Source organism: Myodes glareolus, chromosome 3 (genome assembly GCF_982192425.1).
Source record: "Myodes glareolus chromosome 3, mMyoGla1.1, whole genome shotgun sequence".
Classification (NCBI taxonomy): Eukaryota; Metazoa; Chordata; class Mammalia; order Rodentia; family Cricetidae; genus Myodes; species Myodes glareolus.
In genome coordinates this window covers 81839450-81858839 of record NC_142028.1, presented here as the reverse complement: position 1 = coordinate 81858839, position 19390 = coordinate 81839450, and the positions used below count along the sequence as shown (strand labels likewise).

Here is a 19390-nt window from a genome sequence, read left to right as displayed (position 1 = left end):
TGGCTCTAAATTTCACAGCCTGTTCTCTTCTGTGTCACTCCATGTACGTGTATCTTAAAATAGTCACAAATTGCTGATTTCTTTGAAATGTATACGTTTGAAGAAATCAGAAAATTAAACAAAAGAAAATTGTAATATAGACGAGCAATATAAATCAAAAGGCATTTTACAGAAGATAAAAGAGATAACCAATAAAATATGAAAAGGTATTTTTTCATATTTGAATAATGTAAGAAACATGTTAAAATCATTCTACTGTGTCATTTTCTCAAAAATATTTTGATGCATATACTTACAAAAAAAGAAGTTAAAATACTTTTTATAGCATTGCTTGTATAGCAAAAAATGAAAATGTCTGAAATGCCCATCAATAAAAACTAATTTTTCATTCCTATAGTGAAATACTGAATAAAGCTCATTCATAGATATTGAAGTAGAAGAATGTTCAAAATACATTACGTGAAAAAAGCAAGAAGCATGGTAGTGTGTTTATTGTGGCTGTTTTATTTTCTAAAAATTACAATTTTTAATTGCATAATTGGTAGGTAAATAGATGAAAAATGTTCAAAAGAGAGAACTCATTCACCTACTGATTCTGAAGTGTAAATCCAGCACCCTTGGCATTTTCGTAGATACACACTTCACTGTTATATTATTCCAAACCCCAGTGGGCAGTCTTCTCTGGATAATTGGCTGGTTCACATGCTAGTAAGAAAAATTTCTCCTACCTCATTGCTTGGGAAATAAATGCTCAAGTCATCCCAAGCAATAATCTCTGTGCTTTCTTTTGTGTTCCTACTTGACCTTCTGAGAGTGGACTGGTTTTTACTAACTAGCTATACAGTGGAGCTTCCTAAATGAGCAGTCAGCCCATTCCCTAAGTGTAAAGCACATACTAGCATATTTTGAGTTTTTCTGCTAGACAAAGAACTAACCCAAATATGTGTAACTTGTCTCATATTTCATGGATTAATAATATAGTTCCATAGACTGGTCATTTTTCTCAATGACTAAAGTAAGTAAAAGATTACGATGGGTCTTTGTTATTTGTAACTGAAAGATAAACGTTAATAACAAAATAGCATCTGGATTTCTCTTTCCTTCTCTAAGTCTACAGGTCTTCTGTTTGGTTCTGGTGTGTCACATCACAGAATTTGAAACTCGGTTCTTTATCTTCCTTTACTACCAAGGTTCAGGTTATGTCGTCATTTGGGATGACTGCTGGAACTCCAACTAACACTTCTACTGGAATTGTCTGGAGTTTAAAGAACCATGTGCCTAAAAATAAGGAAAACTTAACTGTTTCATTATCAGTCATTGATTTAATTTCAAACAACAAATGAACAAAACCAAGAAATTCTTCCCTAAGATAAGATGGAAACATTTAGGATCTACTAACAGTCTCTACCATGAATATTAAGTGTGTGACTAAGGGTTATAGTGTGCCAGGTACTTGGTGGACATCTATAATCCTACTATTCAGGGGCAGAAGATTCATGAGTTCAAGTCCAGCCTTTGCTACATGGTTAGGCTATGTCTTACAAAGCAAAATAGAAGCGGGAGTAGGGGCTGGAGGCCTGGGGATTCAACTTACCCAGTAGAGCACTTACTTAGCATGCATGAGGACCTAGGCTTAACTGATGTGGGATTCCCCTCTGAATACTATGAATATGTTTTATTGTCATTGGTTAATAAAGAAGCTGCTTTCAGCCAATGACTTAACAGAACATAGCCAAGCTGGAAAAGACATATAGAGATTAGGCAAAGTCAGTGAGACACCGCCATGTAACTGCCAGAGGAGAAAGACATGAGCCGCCAAGTGGAACCTTGCCTTTAGGCCACAAGCCTCATGGTGAAATATAAAATAATAGAAATGGGTTAATTTAAGATATAACAGCTAGCTATTAATATGCTTAAGTTGTTGGCCAAGCAGTGATTTAATTAATATAGTTTATGACTGATTATTTTGGGTCTGGGCAGCCGGGAAATGAACGAGCAGCCACCAACAACACTTAACCCTTTCTGTACTGAAAAAGGTTATTACAGTTCTCTGTACTTGTCTTTATAATTCACGTCACCTTTTGAAATCTCTCTGCCAAACAGTGCCTGATGGTGTTATAGTTTAAAATCAGCTCAACATATTTGCATACGAATCATTGTAATTCCTTTGATTTTCGGCAATAATACATTATTAATATATTCTAATGAGAAATTAATTGTTAATTTATCTTTAGTTCTTCACTGCTGTAGTTTTATCCATCCCTTTGAATGTTGAAATAAATGAAATAGGTAGACTATGGACTATGAGTTCTCTGCCTTTCTCCCCCACCCCACCCCCCGTGATAGAGGCAGGAGATGTTTGTTACTACCTTTGAAAGTATATATGTCATATTCTTATTATACTGACTATTCAACAGGCCAGTCTTTGTTAGAGATATTGTTAACCCTCTCAAAAGATAATAGCAGATCAGAAAAATCCTGCTTCCCTTATGAGTGTGATGTGTAGGTAGTTTTGGATCAGTCAGGCTCTTACTAATGCCCACAGACACTACCACAGCGCAGTAGCTTCAGTACTTGTAGAGGTTCTTTTCCCAGTCCTTGGTACTGTTTTCTAGTGTTCCATCTTATAACGCTGATGAGATAAGTTCTTTATTGTGGCCTGAACGTAATTCCTTGCCTCTGTGCTTCCTCCCCTATCCTGGCATGCTCCCTGAAGCATACCTATCTCTCCAGTTTGCTGTTAAGAGCCAGACATTTGAGCCCCTAATTTCTTTATTTAAAATATTTAAGTCACATGATGGCCTTAAGCCAAAGCAATTCATGGCCTAAGTATTAAGTGTGAGCAATGGAAAGTGATGAAAATCTACACCTGATGAACATTTGTCAGCTTATTTTTTGAAGAAAATTTGGGTTTACTTTACCCCTACTCTTCATCCCTCCCCTGCTTTCTGACTTCCCTATGGCAGCTTTCCTGTGTGAAATTCAAAAGCGCCTGTCTTTAGCATTTCAGAATGCTATTTTAACATCTGCTGCAGGGGTTGAGAAGATAGCATCATTCTGTCATTTCTTCATCTTAGGTGACTGTTTCCTTTTGAAACAAGTAAGAGTTTGTTTGGTTCCTACCTATTGGTTTCTGAAATCATCTTTAAAATCATCTTTGAAAATTAAGCAAGGAAATCTGTTTCATAATACAACCTACCCATGGCTCTTTAATCTTTATGTACTTGCTTGCTTGGTTGGTTGGTGGCTTTTTGTGACAGGGTTTCATGTAGCTGAGGCTGACCTTAAACTTGCTGTATAGTTGGGGCTGGCTTTGAACTCTAGTCCTTCTTTCTTCAAATCCTAAGTGTTGGGCTTATAATAGTCCTTCACCACCATGCCTAGCTGATTGTCAGAGTTGGAGGCAAGGAATTTGGGAGGAACTTAAGGAAGGAAAGTGAAGGGAGAAAATGATTTAATTAAACTTTAATTTAAAATATGTGAATAATAATAAAATTTAAGCTCTATGAGGGTTTCAATTGTTGTCATTAATACCCAAATCAAAACAGAGCATATAAGTATCCAAAAAATACTTGATGAATAAATAATTGAATATGACTAAAAAAAAGCTACCTAAGAGTTCTGGGATTTGGCACCAATAGTCATTTGTCAACTTTCTTTTTTGACTTTTCTTTTAATTTTTGTTCCATTTTTCTTCTTGACCCAGTCTTAAACATCAGCTTTCATAGTGTCATCTCAAGTGTCACCATTGTGATATAACAGCTAGTCTGATGTTTATGGTTTAAACTACTCAGTTGCCCTCATAGCCATTGATTTGCTAGATTATGTACTGTGATAGGTGGTCTGTGCTGTTCCTATGTCTAGATTCATCTAAGACACAGCTTCTTGGCATACCTGTGAAGTGTTATTTAGATTTGGTTATTGAGGAAGAACCACGGCACTTCCATGGGCTAAGGTCCTAGACTGAAGAAATGGAGAAAGTGAGCTGAGCATGAATATTCTTCAGTTTTCTGGTAGTGGATGATTGTTTCCTGCTGCCATGTCTTCCCACATGAGGAACTCTATGTATTCTCTAGAACTGCAAGCTGAAGGGAACCCTGCTTCCCTTGTGCTGCTGCTCAGCTCAGAGTAACAACACAAGCACTGCAGTTCCTCACTGTTAGCACAGGGGAAGTAGTGGATGTCGGCACTTTAGAGATATGACATCTAAAAGAGAGAAAAATAATTTTTCTATTATCCACACAGCTGGAAAGTAGCAAAGCAGAAATTTGAATCCAGTTTAACTCCTTGTTACCTTTCTCCTGCTTTTACCATGTACTTAATTAGTATTGGGTCAATTTATCTCATTACTTTGTGTATGTGTATTTAAGAAGTGCATATATTCTACAACCTAACTCACAATTAGGCCTGTGAGCATCCACATACAAGAATACCACCTTGGTTTGGGCTAGTGGCACACACTCTTAATCCAAGTACTCTTGATAGGAGAATCATGACTTCAAGATCATCCTCCACTATGTAGCAAGTTCAAGGCTGACCTGACCTACATGAAGCTGTCTTGAAATATGAGAAAGTGATGCTCAGTGAGCACTTTTGTATAGGCTTCAATCACAAGCTGAATTAAGCCTTTGAATCAATAAGTGGAAGGAAAGAACTGACTCCTGAGAGTTGTCCTCTAGCCCCCACATGAGGGAGTAGAACATAAGCACCTCTTAGGCACACACACAAAGTAAGGAGATTATACTAAGTAATTAAGAAACCAAGTACTAATTTTGGAAATAATTGATACATTTTGAATATGTATTCTATTTTGGATAATAGTATAGCAATATTAAATTATTTGGTATAATTGAAGATACAAACAAACGTTTTATCTATCAGTTATGTCAATAAATTACCCATCAACTTAAAAGACCTCATGAGAGTAATAATAATAATTCAGAAACTGGAGGGAAACAAAGTCAGATACCACATTCCACAAAGGAAATTATTTTCCACTGTAATTTCCTACATTGGAAAAAAAAAAGCCAACATCTCCATATATTTGTCATATCAACATTAACATCACCAAGAGAACACAGATTATGTGTGCTATGATACTTGAAAACAAGCTCTTCAAGTCGTCTACTAGCATATTCCTCCTCTTCCTGAATGTCTGCTCTCTTCTGCCTTTTCAGATATAGCTTGCTACTTCTTGTTCTCTCTCTTTTTCTTCTTCTTAAGTTGTGGTCTCATAACCCATCCTGGCCTTGTGCTTGATATGTAGTTGAGGATCATTTTGACTTCTACCTCCTAATCCTCTTGTCTCTACTTTCTAATTGTTAGAATTACAGACCTGCAGCACCACCATACCTGGTTTATGCAGTACTTAGGATTGAACTCAGAACTTCAGACATGGGGAAAAAAGAGTCTACAGATGAACCACATCCCAACTTCTTCTTTTCGTCCTAAAGTTCTGTAGTTCTGTGACCCTAAGTGTTAAAATTTGGTAGCCACTGTAGACCATGGTCAAGTCATATAGGTTACTGTTGGCTGGGTAATTTCTGTACATCAGCCTAATCCCTTAGTTTCTAGATTTGAAGATGCTTGACACTGAAGGCACAATTAGCATCCCAGATTCTATTGCCAGAAGGAAAACTCCAAAAAGCTGCTTAATCTATAGACAGTTTTCATGGCTATCATGTTCCTAGGAATTGCTTTAAATATTGTATTGATAGTTCTGAAATCTTTATCATAACAGTACCTTTTTATTTAGTAGATTCTGCAGATCCAGTACAGTAAATAAGTACTTAATGTGCTTTGTTTAGGATCTTCATTATTTGTCTTGCCTTATGGTCAGAAGGCTAGTAGGAAACAGAGCTAGGATTAGACCCGAGTGTTCTGCTGTTTTAAGCCTTGAAGACTTCCTTACACTGTTACCAAAACAGGCCACAAATTGATAGTCAAGGCTTAACACAACACGGTTAGATGTTTACCTCACCCATATGTCCTCTCCTCCCCCAATTCTGTAAGGCAAGGGAATTTTGTGGTGTGCATTTTATATTCTCAGTGTCTAACACTTAGCACTCTATAAATGTTATTGGGCCAAATTATGAATGTACTAAAGGAAAAACAGGTTGTAGTCAAGGAAGAATGCAACTTTTTTTAGGCTTTTTCTGTGAACCAGATGCCCTTTCTTCAGAAATGTATTTTCTGACTACTTTGCAGTTCCTTCTCTCTTAAATTTGTTGATTTGCTAAACTCAGTTCTCTCTGTTTGGACCTGTGCTTATTTAAGCTCAGCAGGAGAATCAAGTCTGAGCCGGTAGTTTATCTTTGCCTATAATTTGATCTGATTTTATGTCCCACATTAGAAGTAGGTTCTTCTTACTTATTGTCACTGTAGCAGGAAATTAAAAAGTTTGCATTGATATTTTACCATGTAAGAGGAGCAAGGCTGTGATTGTTCAGCTTCCTCTTTTAAAGCTGCTCTGGGAGTGCCCTGGCCTGAAGACTCTCTGTGACTACTCTTTTTAATCATCGTTCTCACATTCCACTTAAAGTGGGAATTTTAAAGTGTGTTTTCCTGGCATCTTGTGTTTAACAGTGTCAGGGGTTTATGTCCCTGGAACGAAAACTGTTTCTCCAGAGCCTTTTTTCTCCCAGCTTCCAGTGAAAAGAGGAGCACAGCGAGCCAGTGGCTTTCCACAAAGCAGCGCCACCACAAAGGAAAGATTAAGGGTTTAGAGAGAGGTCAATGTGGGTTTTCTCTAACTAAACACTTTCCTAAAGTTTCCTTGTGGAAAAATAATGAAGTCATCTCAGAGTTTTTAAAGAATTTTTATTTCTTTTTCACTGTCTGCATTCGCTTGTCTTCTCAGCATGGATGTTTAATCTTCCTAGGCTTTGTGAATTGGCCCAAATGAATAAGTGGTGAGCTGTCTCTCTAGGAGCTGGAGGCTTATTCTAAGGGCCTAATCACTGAGTAAACACATCTTTGCCCTCCCTCTCACAACTGCGATATAATAGTCGAGATTCTAGCACAGTAACCTGGATATTGCAGGGACCCATGCTTTGAAATGCAGAATGCCTGATCCTCCAAAACAGACAGTGCCTGGTCTCTGCCTGCCTCTTTCTTCTTTTTAAAATTAAATATTGCCAAAGAGATGCTTTTTTTATTGCTTGATATTGTGCATTTGTGCCCTGGATTTCCAAGTTTAGTTTCAGTCAACACTATCAGCTGCACTTATAGGGAACTCTGCATGTTGGATGTCTTAGTAACCTCTTGGGCACATATGTATTTGATTTGGGAGAACATTTAAATTAAATCAGTGAGATAACGATGCAAATCACTAATCCCTTTCCCAAAGTCCAAATGTTCCCTTGCAGTATTCTTGAGAGAAATAAGCATTTTAAAGATTTAGCTATTTCTATTGTTTGTTTGGAAATTTGCTGATTTTAAAAGTGGACATCTCTCTTGTCCCCACTCTCATTAAATGTAGCTGCTGAGATATAATCAAGATGAATTAGAGGTTGACATCCCTCTGTCTATTCAACTAGAAAGCTAAGAAGAGTAGCCCTAAATTTGTTAATGCAGCCAGGTTCACCTTTCTATCTCTAAAGCCAAATATTCTTGATTCACTTAATAAAAAACAGATTTAGCATTTATCTCTGACATTTGGTGTCTTTTTTGCCAGAGGACTGTTGTTAAGATCACTATTGAGTTCATTTCATCTAACAGGCTGAAACCTATGCTAGTCTAAGGATGCAAAGAAGACTGAGAGACCCAGTCCTGGCCTTTGAGAGACTTTGTCTATAGGGGAAACTTGTAAACATTTATAATACTAGTAGGAAGAGCTAGAAACCAGCCAGAAAAGGAAGCTTTTAAGACTGAGGGAATTAAGGAGGGTTTCATAGAAACATTTGCCTTGAGCCTTTAAGGATGAGTGGAATTTGCCTGATAAGTATCTCTCCAACATTGTGTCTGATTACAAACTTCCTAGAAGCCCTGGGACTCTTACCTTTACAAAGGTGAAAAATCCCTTAGTCTTTCCTGTTGATCATTTATTGTCTATTTTTTCCTGCTTGGTTTGATATAATGGGAATTTCAACAAATGCTTATTGAATGAAAGAATAAACAAATTAACACCTAGAATCATGATGAGATCAGCCAAGCCATTTATAGCCAGGAGTCCTGTCCTCATTCCAGTTGCATGGCTGTCTCAGACTCCACTCACTTACCTCACATGCATTCAGCCTTCTCTGTACTAATGAGTACCCCCACATAGCTCTTGATTACAGAGTGTGCCCAACTTCATGCTACTACTGCAGTAGTAGAAAGAGCACTAGACTTGGATTAAGACAATCTAGGTTCCCATCCTAGCTGAATTTCTTATTGAATAGCTGGAAGTTCAGATAAATCATTTCTAAACTTGATTTCCCTCATATACTAATGAGGTTATGAATACCCACTTTACAGATACACTCCAGAGATTTGTATAAATAACAGTTGCAAAAGTAAGAGTGTATTCTTACTTTGGAATCTTACTCTATTTATCTACTCTAGTTATTTTCACCTGGTACAAAATTTTGCTTTGATTTTCATGATTACTTTTCTATTACCTTTATAATCTGGGTTTTTCATAATTTTGTTCCAAGCATCAGACTTTGTTAGCCTTTCTCCAGCCTGAGCCCTACTGTTAGAGGCTTCCTTTTGTAGAGAATTCCAAACAGCACGTTCTCATTTACTATCATTACATCCTTATTTATTAGGAAAAGAAAGAGTCCCAAGCTTCTTTGAAGTCTTTCTTTGGCAGAATTTCACCCAAAAGTTTATTTTTTTATGTATGTCTTCCTTACTATGTGTATTCCCTGTCATAAATGTTATCTTTCCTTTCCTTGATAGTTGTGGTAGTTCTTGAGCTCAGCTGCTTTATAAGGTAGTACTGAGAAGTTACTGAACAAATCCTGAGGGCCTTTGGTTATTGTTAATGTTAGCATGCTATAAATTGTCTTGTTGAATTTTACTTTTTAGTTTCAGGTATTTTATTGACTTTCCGGCTGCTATAGAAGACCCTTTTAAGAGAGCAGGTTCATTTCTTCTGCTTCTCTGTCATTTTTTTTTTCAAATAACAATTAAATGTTACACACTCTTAAATAAGGACTTTAGTGGAGGCACATGTAATAAGTTTCAAATTATCAGTTTAACTAAAATAAAAATCCAGTTTAGACTTTTCCCAAGTAAAACACTTTTCAGAGATTTTGCTATCTTAGTGAATAGTTTAGAGTTAATACAGTATACACTAAATGTGAAGAATGTTAAGTCCATTTTTTTAAAGTACAGTTCTATGGCAATTTCTGGTCAAATTAGGCTTGCACATGTTAATATAAACCCAAGATTGTGATCTCTGAAACTATATACAATCATTCTAATCTCTTTAGTGTATAAGAAAAAAATGGATTAATGCTTGTAGTTGTTCTGAAAACTCTGACGATAAGGTGCTCTTTTAGGGGATAGCATTTAGTTTTGACTTTACTGTTAATATGAATTGATTGAGCCTCTCTTGAATTCAAGAAATCTTATTTTAGTGGATATTTTAACTGATTGATATTTTGTCCTCTTTTTCAGAGAAAGCTTCTTGCTATCTACCTCCACCATGACGAAAGTGTACTAACCAACGTGTTCTGCTCACAAATGCTCTGTGCTGAGTCCATTGTTTCTTATCTGAGTCAGAATTTCATAACCTGGGCTTGGGATCTGACAAAGGACGCCAACAGAGCAAGGTAATAATATTTTTCACAAGTTATAAGTTGAGCTTTTATTTAAAAAACAAAAATATTAAGTCTTCGGTGCATTTGATTTATTTTCATTGTGAATGTTTTATAGCCTTGGCATTAAATTCTCTTTAATTTTACTTTGTTAGATAAAATCTATTATAGCTAAACTATGTAGTTATTACAAATGTGAAAATATACTTTCACTTATAAAACCTTTCTTAAATTAAAAGGTAACAGGAAAATTTTAAAAAAGGATTTTGCCCTGTCTCGAAAAACTAAAAAAAAAGAAGAATAAAAATAAAAAATAAAACTCACAAAAATTTATTTTTGTCTTCTATCTACAATAAGGCAGAGTATGTTTCTGTATGTTGTTGATTATCTAAAGAAAATCTGTTTTTATTATGTTCATAAAAAGCAAAGCAAACCTAATAGTTATCTTAGTGATAAGATTTTTTTTTAAATAACATCAGTGAAGAAGGCAGGACATTCTGGACTACTTCAGTGAAGTTGGTAATAGCTTTACTCTAGCATATACTAATTGATCTAATCGCTTTATTGCACACATTCTTTTGCACATAGCCAGCAGGACATCTATATTCTCCATAGGAGGAAAAAAAGTCTTTCCTAGTTGTCAGTATAAAGCAGAGTTTGCTGATCATGATATCTGTGATAAGTAATTCTTTATCATCTGCCTCTTCTGAAATACATTTTCATCATGTTTAATTACACACGTGGCCATAACATTCCATCATGCTACTTTGGGTGTGTTAACACAGTCAGAATCACAGACTTTTAAACAGAGAGGAAGATTAAATAAATTCACTTCAACGCAAACCTTATCATGGTTACTTAACAAGCAATTGTAGAACAATTAGAAATAATTTGATTTGTCTTTTTATTATTTTATGACTGGCTGAAGGTTTGATCATTATTCAGACTTAATTTTATGTAATCTGAAAAGAAAGATGATTCTTCCCATAATCATGAGGCATACGAGTGGTGGAGCAATTTCTTCACCTAATACTTCATTTCTTTAAGCAAATGGTTAGGAAATTTCCTAGGATGACTTGGTTCTGCCTTGGAAATGTTCCCTGTTATACATAAATAAAGAACCTTTAGCACCTGTATTTGTTTAAATTAAATCAGATGATTATTCACACTCAGTTAAAGGTGATGAGAAGCAGTGCCAAAAACAGATAAAAATGCAGCATCGAAGGTCTTTCATGAGGCAAAATACATAGATTGAAGACTTGGCTAAATCTTTTGCCATTCACTGGCAGTAAGGAATCTCCTCCTTTTCTTTTATCCACAGCTTGGTGGAGAAGGAAACACTATTTCTGAACCATCTGTAGTGGCTAAGTTCAGCTGGCTACCTGCTGTCATTTTGTTCTATTCTCCATTTAATTCTTTAGTTCCTTTTATTTTACAATGACAAAAAATTGCAGTGTAGTTTCTTTTGAAAAACAGTGTTTGAGGGTTTTTTTATGACTAGCAATCAACAGCCATGTAATTGCTTTGTTATGTTTTACTAAAGAAGCCTGTTAAGTAGCACAACTTTGATACACTAGTAATAAGAGTTTGCAGGTTACAGAGACACCTGTGGTGACCAAAGCGACAGAAGCTGCTTATTAGAAAGAGCCAGTACAGCTGTGTCCTATTAACTCCTTATGACACTTAAAAAAAATAAATAAAGGCTCTGTTTAACTATTTCACAGTGAATTGCAGAACTGACTATGAAGTATGATAGGCAGTTTCAATCCACATTTTAAAAAATATGGTGTCTGTTATTAATTGTGATGAAAGTAAGAAATGATACTAAAGACTGAACATAGAAACATTTGGAAATTCAGCTTAATAAACATCGATAGAAACTACAAGTGGGACATTGCAATGAAAAAGAATGAATAATGTGTGGAATTTAAGATAATTACTGTATTTTCTCAAAAAGCTATTTCTGTTCATATTACATATTAAAATGAATGTTAAATGTAGGTGTTCCATTCTTCTATATGTAGTACTGAGTAGCTGTTAATGAATCGTCCCATCATTACTGCTGAAGCAAATAGGAAAATACATATTTTATAAATACTAGATTAAAGTTCATTAAAATAGCATATCTCACAAACAGCAAAATTGGATTTCTTTTGATCAATAAAGCTGTAAGATAATTAGGTTGATTTATTGCCACAGGTTTCTTATTACCTATCATAGATTCATTTAAAGAAAATAGTTTAATTGAATTTCCTGCTGCATGAGCCTTCTTGGATATTTTATTATCACATTTATCCAAAGATGTTTATCAGGAAAAATGATTGCATCAGTCATTTGATTCTTTTAACTTTGACTGCCAAATTGCCTAACTTGCATTCTCAATTCAGTTAAATACTGCCTGTACTATTATTTATTGACCACTGGGCTACATTTTAAAAGGGGTTAGGGCATCAGTTGTGTATTACTAGAGATCTGAATTGAGACATTAACATACACAAAAACAAAGGATTTCCCCATGAAGTGAGATTCCTGCTATGTGTTTCCTTTTGAGATTTATATTTGCCTATGCACCTGTCAGTCTTCTTTCCTTTCTCCTTCCCTCCCTCCCTCCTTCCTTCCTTGCTTCTATCTTCCTGCTTACTTGACTTCTACCTTACTTAAAGCAGGCTGACCCAAACTCAGTGTGTCGTGCTGCGGGTTGAACCCAGAGCTTCAGACACACTTGCCAAGCATGCTACCAACTGAAGCCAGTCCTAAACTGATCTATTCATAATAGATATAGAATATTTGCAAATAGATTCATAGTAGTTTTTTCTGGTCTCGTGTCTAGCTGTCCTATTTAGACAAATCCTGCAGTAACTTCTGGGACTAAAATCGATGTTACACCTCATGATATTGATGTCCAGGATGAGCATGAACTTGATGATTAAATACTTTCTTACTTAAATATTATAATTAAGTTACATAGAAGGTCAGTCCTCTAGTCACAATTTACTATGAACCTTAGATTATATAGATTATAATAAATAGTGAAGGCTATTTATTAAGCTAACTGAATACTTTGTTGTTGTTTTTTTCAGATATGAGCGCCACATACTAATATAAATTAAATTTCCTGATTTTTCTATCCTTTGCCTTTTGGGTACTAGGGATTATAAGTACACAGCACCACATCTAGCCAAGAAATGAATTATTAAACATTTTCTAGAATGTTTTGTGTTGATTTGGATTTTCAAGTCTAAAGTGATTCAAATAACTGTCTAAGTTGAATATGTAGGTAGAGAAATCTATGTCAATATAAAATTGTAATAAGTTGTATAAAATTATAATTCGGATAAATTCTATATTGACCATGGGACATTCCAAATCTAAACTGAGACACCAAACTTTAGTGTTATTGATTATTATCTGCCTTCTCCCATATTGAAGGTGATCTTCTAGGAAAGCTTGTTTTATTAAGCAAAGCACTTTTTAAATTTTTGAGAGAAATTCAGTAAGTATTTAGCAAATATATACCTGTATCTAATTTCATCTAAAAATGTTGGTTATAATTTCAAGGGCTCTTATTTAAATATGCTTTCTTAGTTAGAAAAGTCCATAGTGTTGTTATAGTCTAGTAGGATTTTTAGAACCATTCTTTCTTACAGAAATAAATGAAAAAGCCCTTGGTATTCTTCAGAAGTGCTGGAAGGTATTATTTCCTCACTTTTCGTTTGATCAGTGTTCCTGATAGAAATATAAGATAGACCTATAAGTGAAAGAATTAAAAAGGAACAGACTAATCAAGTAAGTTCTATAAATAAGTTCCAATAGATCTAAAGCTTTTTTATTAAATTTATGTGCTTGGATATTTTGCTTACATATCTGTCCCAACAGTATGCCTGGTGGCCATGGAATCAGAAGAGAGTGTAGGATCATGTGGAAGTGGAGTTAGGGATGGCTGTGAGCCCATTCGAGTGTTTTGAGTGAAACTTGGGTCCTCTGTAAGAGCACTTAACCTCTGAGCAGGGAAAACAAGGTGTATTCCTCCATGTTTAGTCACTAAGTAAATACTTCCTGAGTGTTTAGTATGAACCAGAATTGATGCTGAAAAACTGAAGATGAAATGTTAAACAGCATACTATACCACGCCTCAAAATAGTTAATAAGATAGAAAAACACGTAATTTGTAACTGAAAGTGTGCAAAGCATTTAAAAGTGAAACCCATTGTGAGTTGCTATACCTCAGTAGGTCCCAGAAGGACTTGAAAGAGATGATATACAGAAAGATAAAGTAAAATTCCAAATTTTACTCGTTCTATTAAAGATATACATATTAGTAGCAATTCTAGCTTTATTGGCTTGCAAATGTACAAAAGTGTACTATTGTTTAAAACATCAAAACTAAGTCTTGCAATGGAGTCAGTGGCTGAAATAATTGTAGACATAGAGATGGCGTTACCAGCGTGCTTATGTAAACCTGTATGGTATGAACTAGACTGAGAATTAACTTCACCCTTCTGGGATGGACAGATCCAAAGTTTTTATTAGTGACTTGATCCAGTATTAGCATATACTTAGTCAGTAGAGCAGAGATTGTCTCTTGCTGAAAGGTACAACTGAAAGGTATCATGGAATCGGCTAATACAATAAAAAAACTTTTTAGTATAATGTATTCTTAGTAAATTATTATAATTGGTAAATTATTCTTAGTAAATGCTTGGCTGTAGACAAATGATTACTTCAAGTCTAATACAGATGTCCCCATCAAGAAGTCTTGCATCTCCTCACTCCATTCCCATTTCCTTAGTCTGTGTTAATGCTCTTTCTATATGTTCTCATAATATCCCTAGGCTTTCTAACATTACTAGTGTTTATTCCATTGCATGGTGTTTCCCTGATAGGTTGTCTTCCTTCTGGGGTGCTGTGTCTATAATCTCATTGCTTTGCACAATGGCTTTTTGAAACGTACTATATTGCTAATAAGTAAATAATCTTTCGTAGGCTTGTCAAAAAATAATGAATAATGGCAAGAAAATTAGAAATGCTTGTCTCTAATTGTGTCATCTTCCTCTGAAGCCATTAATAGGAATCATAAGACTAAAGTTAAAGTCTTCCTTTCTCTTACAAAATGAACAATAAGAACAACAAAATGCCCTAGCTTAGCACTGTTTTCTACCAGCCCCAGAATGTCATACACTATGCTCATATGCCCATGTGTCTCTGGGCCATCTGGAAAAAGGCTTGATTCCCAGCCTAGATGAATTCATATAGTGGCTCCAGAATTTTTCCTCATCTTTTACCAAATCTCTGATATCCCAGAAGCAATTGGTCATTCAAAATGGGCCTTTCTGAGATTGCACTGAACCTCCTGCAGTGGTGGTAGTACTAATGAAAGTAAAACTCTATGGGATGAAAGTATTGGACTGTCCATACTGTGATAGATAGATAGATAGATAGATAGATAGATAGATAGATAGATAGATAGATAGAGAGATAGAGAGATAGAGAGATAGAGAGATAGAGAGATAGAGAGATAGAGAGATATAGATAGATATTGGTATATATCAATGATATGCACTGGGGTCAAGTACATTTCATTTGAGCACTATCCAATTACCATAAATAATGCTTTATAAAGCACCAACACAGTAAGTATTAGTTTTTCTTGCTTCTGTTAAATCTGCTTAAATACTTATTTGGTACATGGGGACAGTAACATGAAGGATATCTACTTTGAGTAGGTTCTAGAGTGAAGTTGCCTCATTAAGGGAGATCACATCACAACTGTGGCATACGCAAAGCACAGTATTAACCGGGAATCTGTGTCTGTTAATGGATATCTCTTGTTCTTACCAATACTCAAAATGCAAGTGTAGATGGTGGTATACAAAATCTCATTGTAGCAAAACTAAAATTAAACACTGAGCTTGACTAGTGTAGTACCAATTAAATAGTCTGACAGCTATGAATATTGAAAAATTGCTTGTGTAAGTTTTTCTAATGTTTTTGCACAAATGGGTAAATCAGGCATTGTACAGTATTTTCTAAAGAGTGTTGAAAATAACTACAAAAAGTTACCTAGGAATTTCTGATAGTGCCCATGTTATACAGATTGCATGTAATACACACAGCATTGTATTAAATTTCGTATGCACAGTTAATACAAGTGTTCACAGACATGATTCCATTGCCTGGGGATATTAGCTTTTGAACTTCTGCCCTTGGGTTTGTTATTTCAAGTTCATGCAAACTTCCGCTGTTAGGCTGACAGGTACTTGTTAGCCTTAATACTCAGGTGATAGTTTTCCACATTACTTAATCTTGGCAAGAGTTAATTGACTTAAAGCACTCATCATCAGTGGGTTGTCTTCATCTGTATTTTCCATCTCAGTAATTAGTCATGTTCACAGTGGCTTATCCTTAATTCCAAGCTCCTCAGTGGTTCATGCCTGGCTGAAGCCTAACTGACGATGTTACTCTAACTCTATACTTCCATTTAATCCAACAAATATGGCCCAGGTGCAAGGACTGCGTGAAAGACAAGAGGAGTGTTAATTTCCAGCTGGTACCCTAGGAGCAAATAAGGATTCTGCAGAGTTGTCTGATAAAACAGATGAATGTGTTGTGGTCTGGGTACTAAGACTTCCAGAGAGATGGCATGCCGGACTTCCATATAATTTTTCCTAAATAGCTTTATTCCCTTTGTGCATCATTTTCCTTCCAGTACCTTTAAAGGAAGTGTATTGCCATCCTAAACATCCCAGGTCAGGGGCTTAATTAATGCTTTAAAATAAAGGTTCCAAAACACCAGGAGAGTTTGTCATTTTCTCCCTGGTTTGTTTTGTGAAGAGGGAGGAGAGAAGGTGAGGAGGAACCCCTCCTGTTCCATGATTACATCCTGCCCACTCATTTTCTCCTTTTCTCCTCTGCTTTTGATTTTTAGTGGCGGTCTTAACAGAATGTCAAGATCAATTTGCAGCATGGTTTAACTCAAGGTTTGCGTTCTGCCAGCAGCAATTGTCCCTGCAAACAATGCCGTGTGTTCTTGTAACTTCAGAAGCTTTTAGAAGGATCATGGCAAGGGCAGCATCTAATGACTTTATTAGTGTAGGGTTTCAAAATGGGCTCCGTAATTGTTCATATCTCTTTGTCAGCAAGTCATAATTACTGCTCAACATTGCCCAGGAGTGCACTTGTGAGTATTTTCCTAATAGTACTGAAAGGAAGGGACAGGGGCAATGGGTGAAAGGTGATGGCCGTGTGCTATTATTAGAGTAAGCCAGTCTCTATGCAGATGATGGTTAACCCATGTGTAATACATTCTTTATTCTGTAAAAATTTATTATTTTTTAAAATATCATTTGAAGTAATTTAAAATTACCAGTTTATAAATCATTCCTAATTCCAGTTTCAGTACTTCCCACACTACTTCCTAGTCCTGCAGTTACAACTGCCTGATGGTACATGATTGTATTGAACTAAACACATTTGTGGTAGGAAAGCCCATTTTTCCTCCATATTGATCTAATTAATATTGTCTAGGGAGTGTGCATTTAACTCCTAGTTGTCAGTGGGCAGTCTATATGAGAATATTAGCTAGAAAGGAGAAATACAAAAGTAATACTATTGAAATGCTGATATGAAGGCATATCACTGTAAATTTATATTTTGTATCATATCCTTTTTTGTCATGCAACTAAGTTGTTCTGTGTGCTTTCTCTTAAGTACTGTGTGCCTTGAATGATTTAGATGTACAGAATTGAAAGCATATTCACCTTTTCAAGATACATGAAGTCTTAGTAACACCATGTCTTGGCACCTTTGTGATCTGTGGCTAAATCTTTTTCTGATTTTCTGACTACTTCTAGTGTACTAATTGTAGTTGTATATAAGTACTCACCTCCAGTGGCTCACTTTCCTATATTTTAGGATATTTAGAGTCATAAAATATTTGTCAGTTACTTGACCCAGTGTTTATTTCAAAAACATGAATCACCAACTGAAACAAATTCTAAAAGATATTTAAAATTAAATATTTGTAAAACATATATTCCATCATGTTCTTTGCTTTCATTTTTTTGAAGTTGAAAAAGTATAAATTCTTTTCATAATTTCTCTGTCATTGTTAATCTTTTTGTTGTTTTTGTTGTTAAATTTATTTTTAATGATTTTTTTATTCTTGAAAATATATTTACATGATCTTCTTCCTTTCCACCTTCCACTGTTCTTTCTAATTCAGGATCTCTTTTTCTTCAGTGTGTGTGCACACACACACACATATACACTGAATACATACATACAGCTTGCTCGTGTTCCCTATGTTCTCTATGTGAATATGATCTCAGGGCTTACCATTGATTTTATATCACCAGTTGAGGGCTGCTCAACGTTCCCCAATTGCTTGTAGTTCTTTGTCTATGATTGAGGCCCCATGAACTTTCTCCCTTCCATGTTAGTATGCCTGCAGGTGTAATCATGACTAATCAAAATGCAAAAACAAAAAAAAAACAAAAAGTTTTTTGGTTCTTAGCTCTAAGACGCTCTGTCTGCTATATAATTTCTGCACTTAAGGTTCAAGGATCTTTAAAAAAGAGGTTGCAAATAATTGTAAGAGCCAGAGGAACATGAAATTTTCATCTCTTAGAAATGTCAAAGAGACTACATCCATGAAGCCATTATTATTATTATTATTATTATTATTATTAATTCATTTTACATACCAACCACAGTTCCCCCTCCCTTTCCTCCGCCTGCTCTCTACCACCTCCCCGCAACCCACCCCCATCCACTACTCAGTAAGGGTAAGGCCATCCATGGGGAATCAACAAAGCCACACATTTCAGTTGAGGCAGGACCATGCCCCTCCTGGACAGGGTCTTACTATGTAGCCTTTATAGGCCAGGAACTTGTTATATAGATTACCAGGTAGACCTGGAACTCACAGATATCCGCCTGCCTCTGCCTCCCAAGTGCTGAGATTAAAACCATGTGCCACCATACCTGGCATTATTATTAGTCAACTCTTATTTATAGTTGTTTCTGAAGGATTTTTACTAATCAAAGGTTCTATATCATTTAAATCAGTAGCACATGTCACCTCTTCCATAAATGCTGATAATAAGTCAACCTATAAAAGAATGATGTTAATTCAACCATATAAAATTATGTGAAAATTGGTTTCTCTGATGATTTGTGCAGCATTTGCTTGTCAGTCTACATAGACAAATATTAATGAGTAACAATTTTAACGACCTAAATTACCAAATAGTACCGTAATCTATAGAAAAGTTCTAATGCTCTTGAATATGGTTAGGTAACTCATTTATGGAGCAAGTTTTGTTTCCTTTCCTCAAACACATGCCTATATTTCTGAAATTGTTAGCATTAGAATGCCAGGAAAAATGATAAATTTTTATTGTTTACTTTTTAAAAGGCGACCTACTGTTTTCATGTGCTTTGGCTCAGTCTGTAGTCACAATTTAGAGAATGCTGAATAAATTGTTTTCCTTTCCTTTGCATATTCTCAGCACTAAATTAGTGTTTTGTTTTTTAATTTAAGACAGGGTCTCATTAGGTAGTCCCAGCTGTCCATGAAGCTTACTATGTATACTGGCTGGTCTTGTTCACCTGCCTCTGCCTCCTGAGTGCTGAGATCTGATGTC

General features: G+C 35.5%; 1 protein-coding gene across 3 annotated transcripts in view; it reads left to right on the top strand.

The window, feature by feature from the left end:
• Positions 1-19390, top strand: part of Faf1 (Fas associated factor 1) — a 303421-nt gene that overhangs the window by 198041 nt on the left and 85990 nt on the right. For all 3 annotated transcript variants that reach the window (XM_085686415.2, XM_087904746.1, XM_085686413.2), the window contains exon 13: positions 9607-9761. In XM_085686415.2, coding sequence (XP_085542541.1) covers positions 9607-9761 — 155 coding nt within the window. The remainder of the gene's footprint in view (positions 1-9606; positions 9762-19390) is intronic.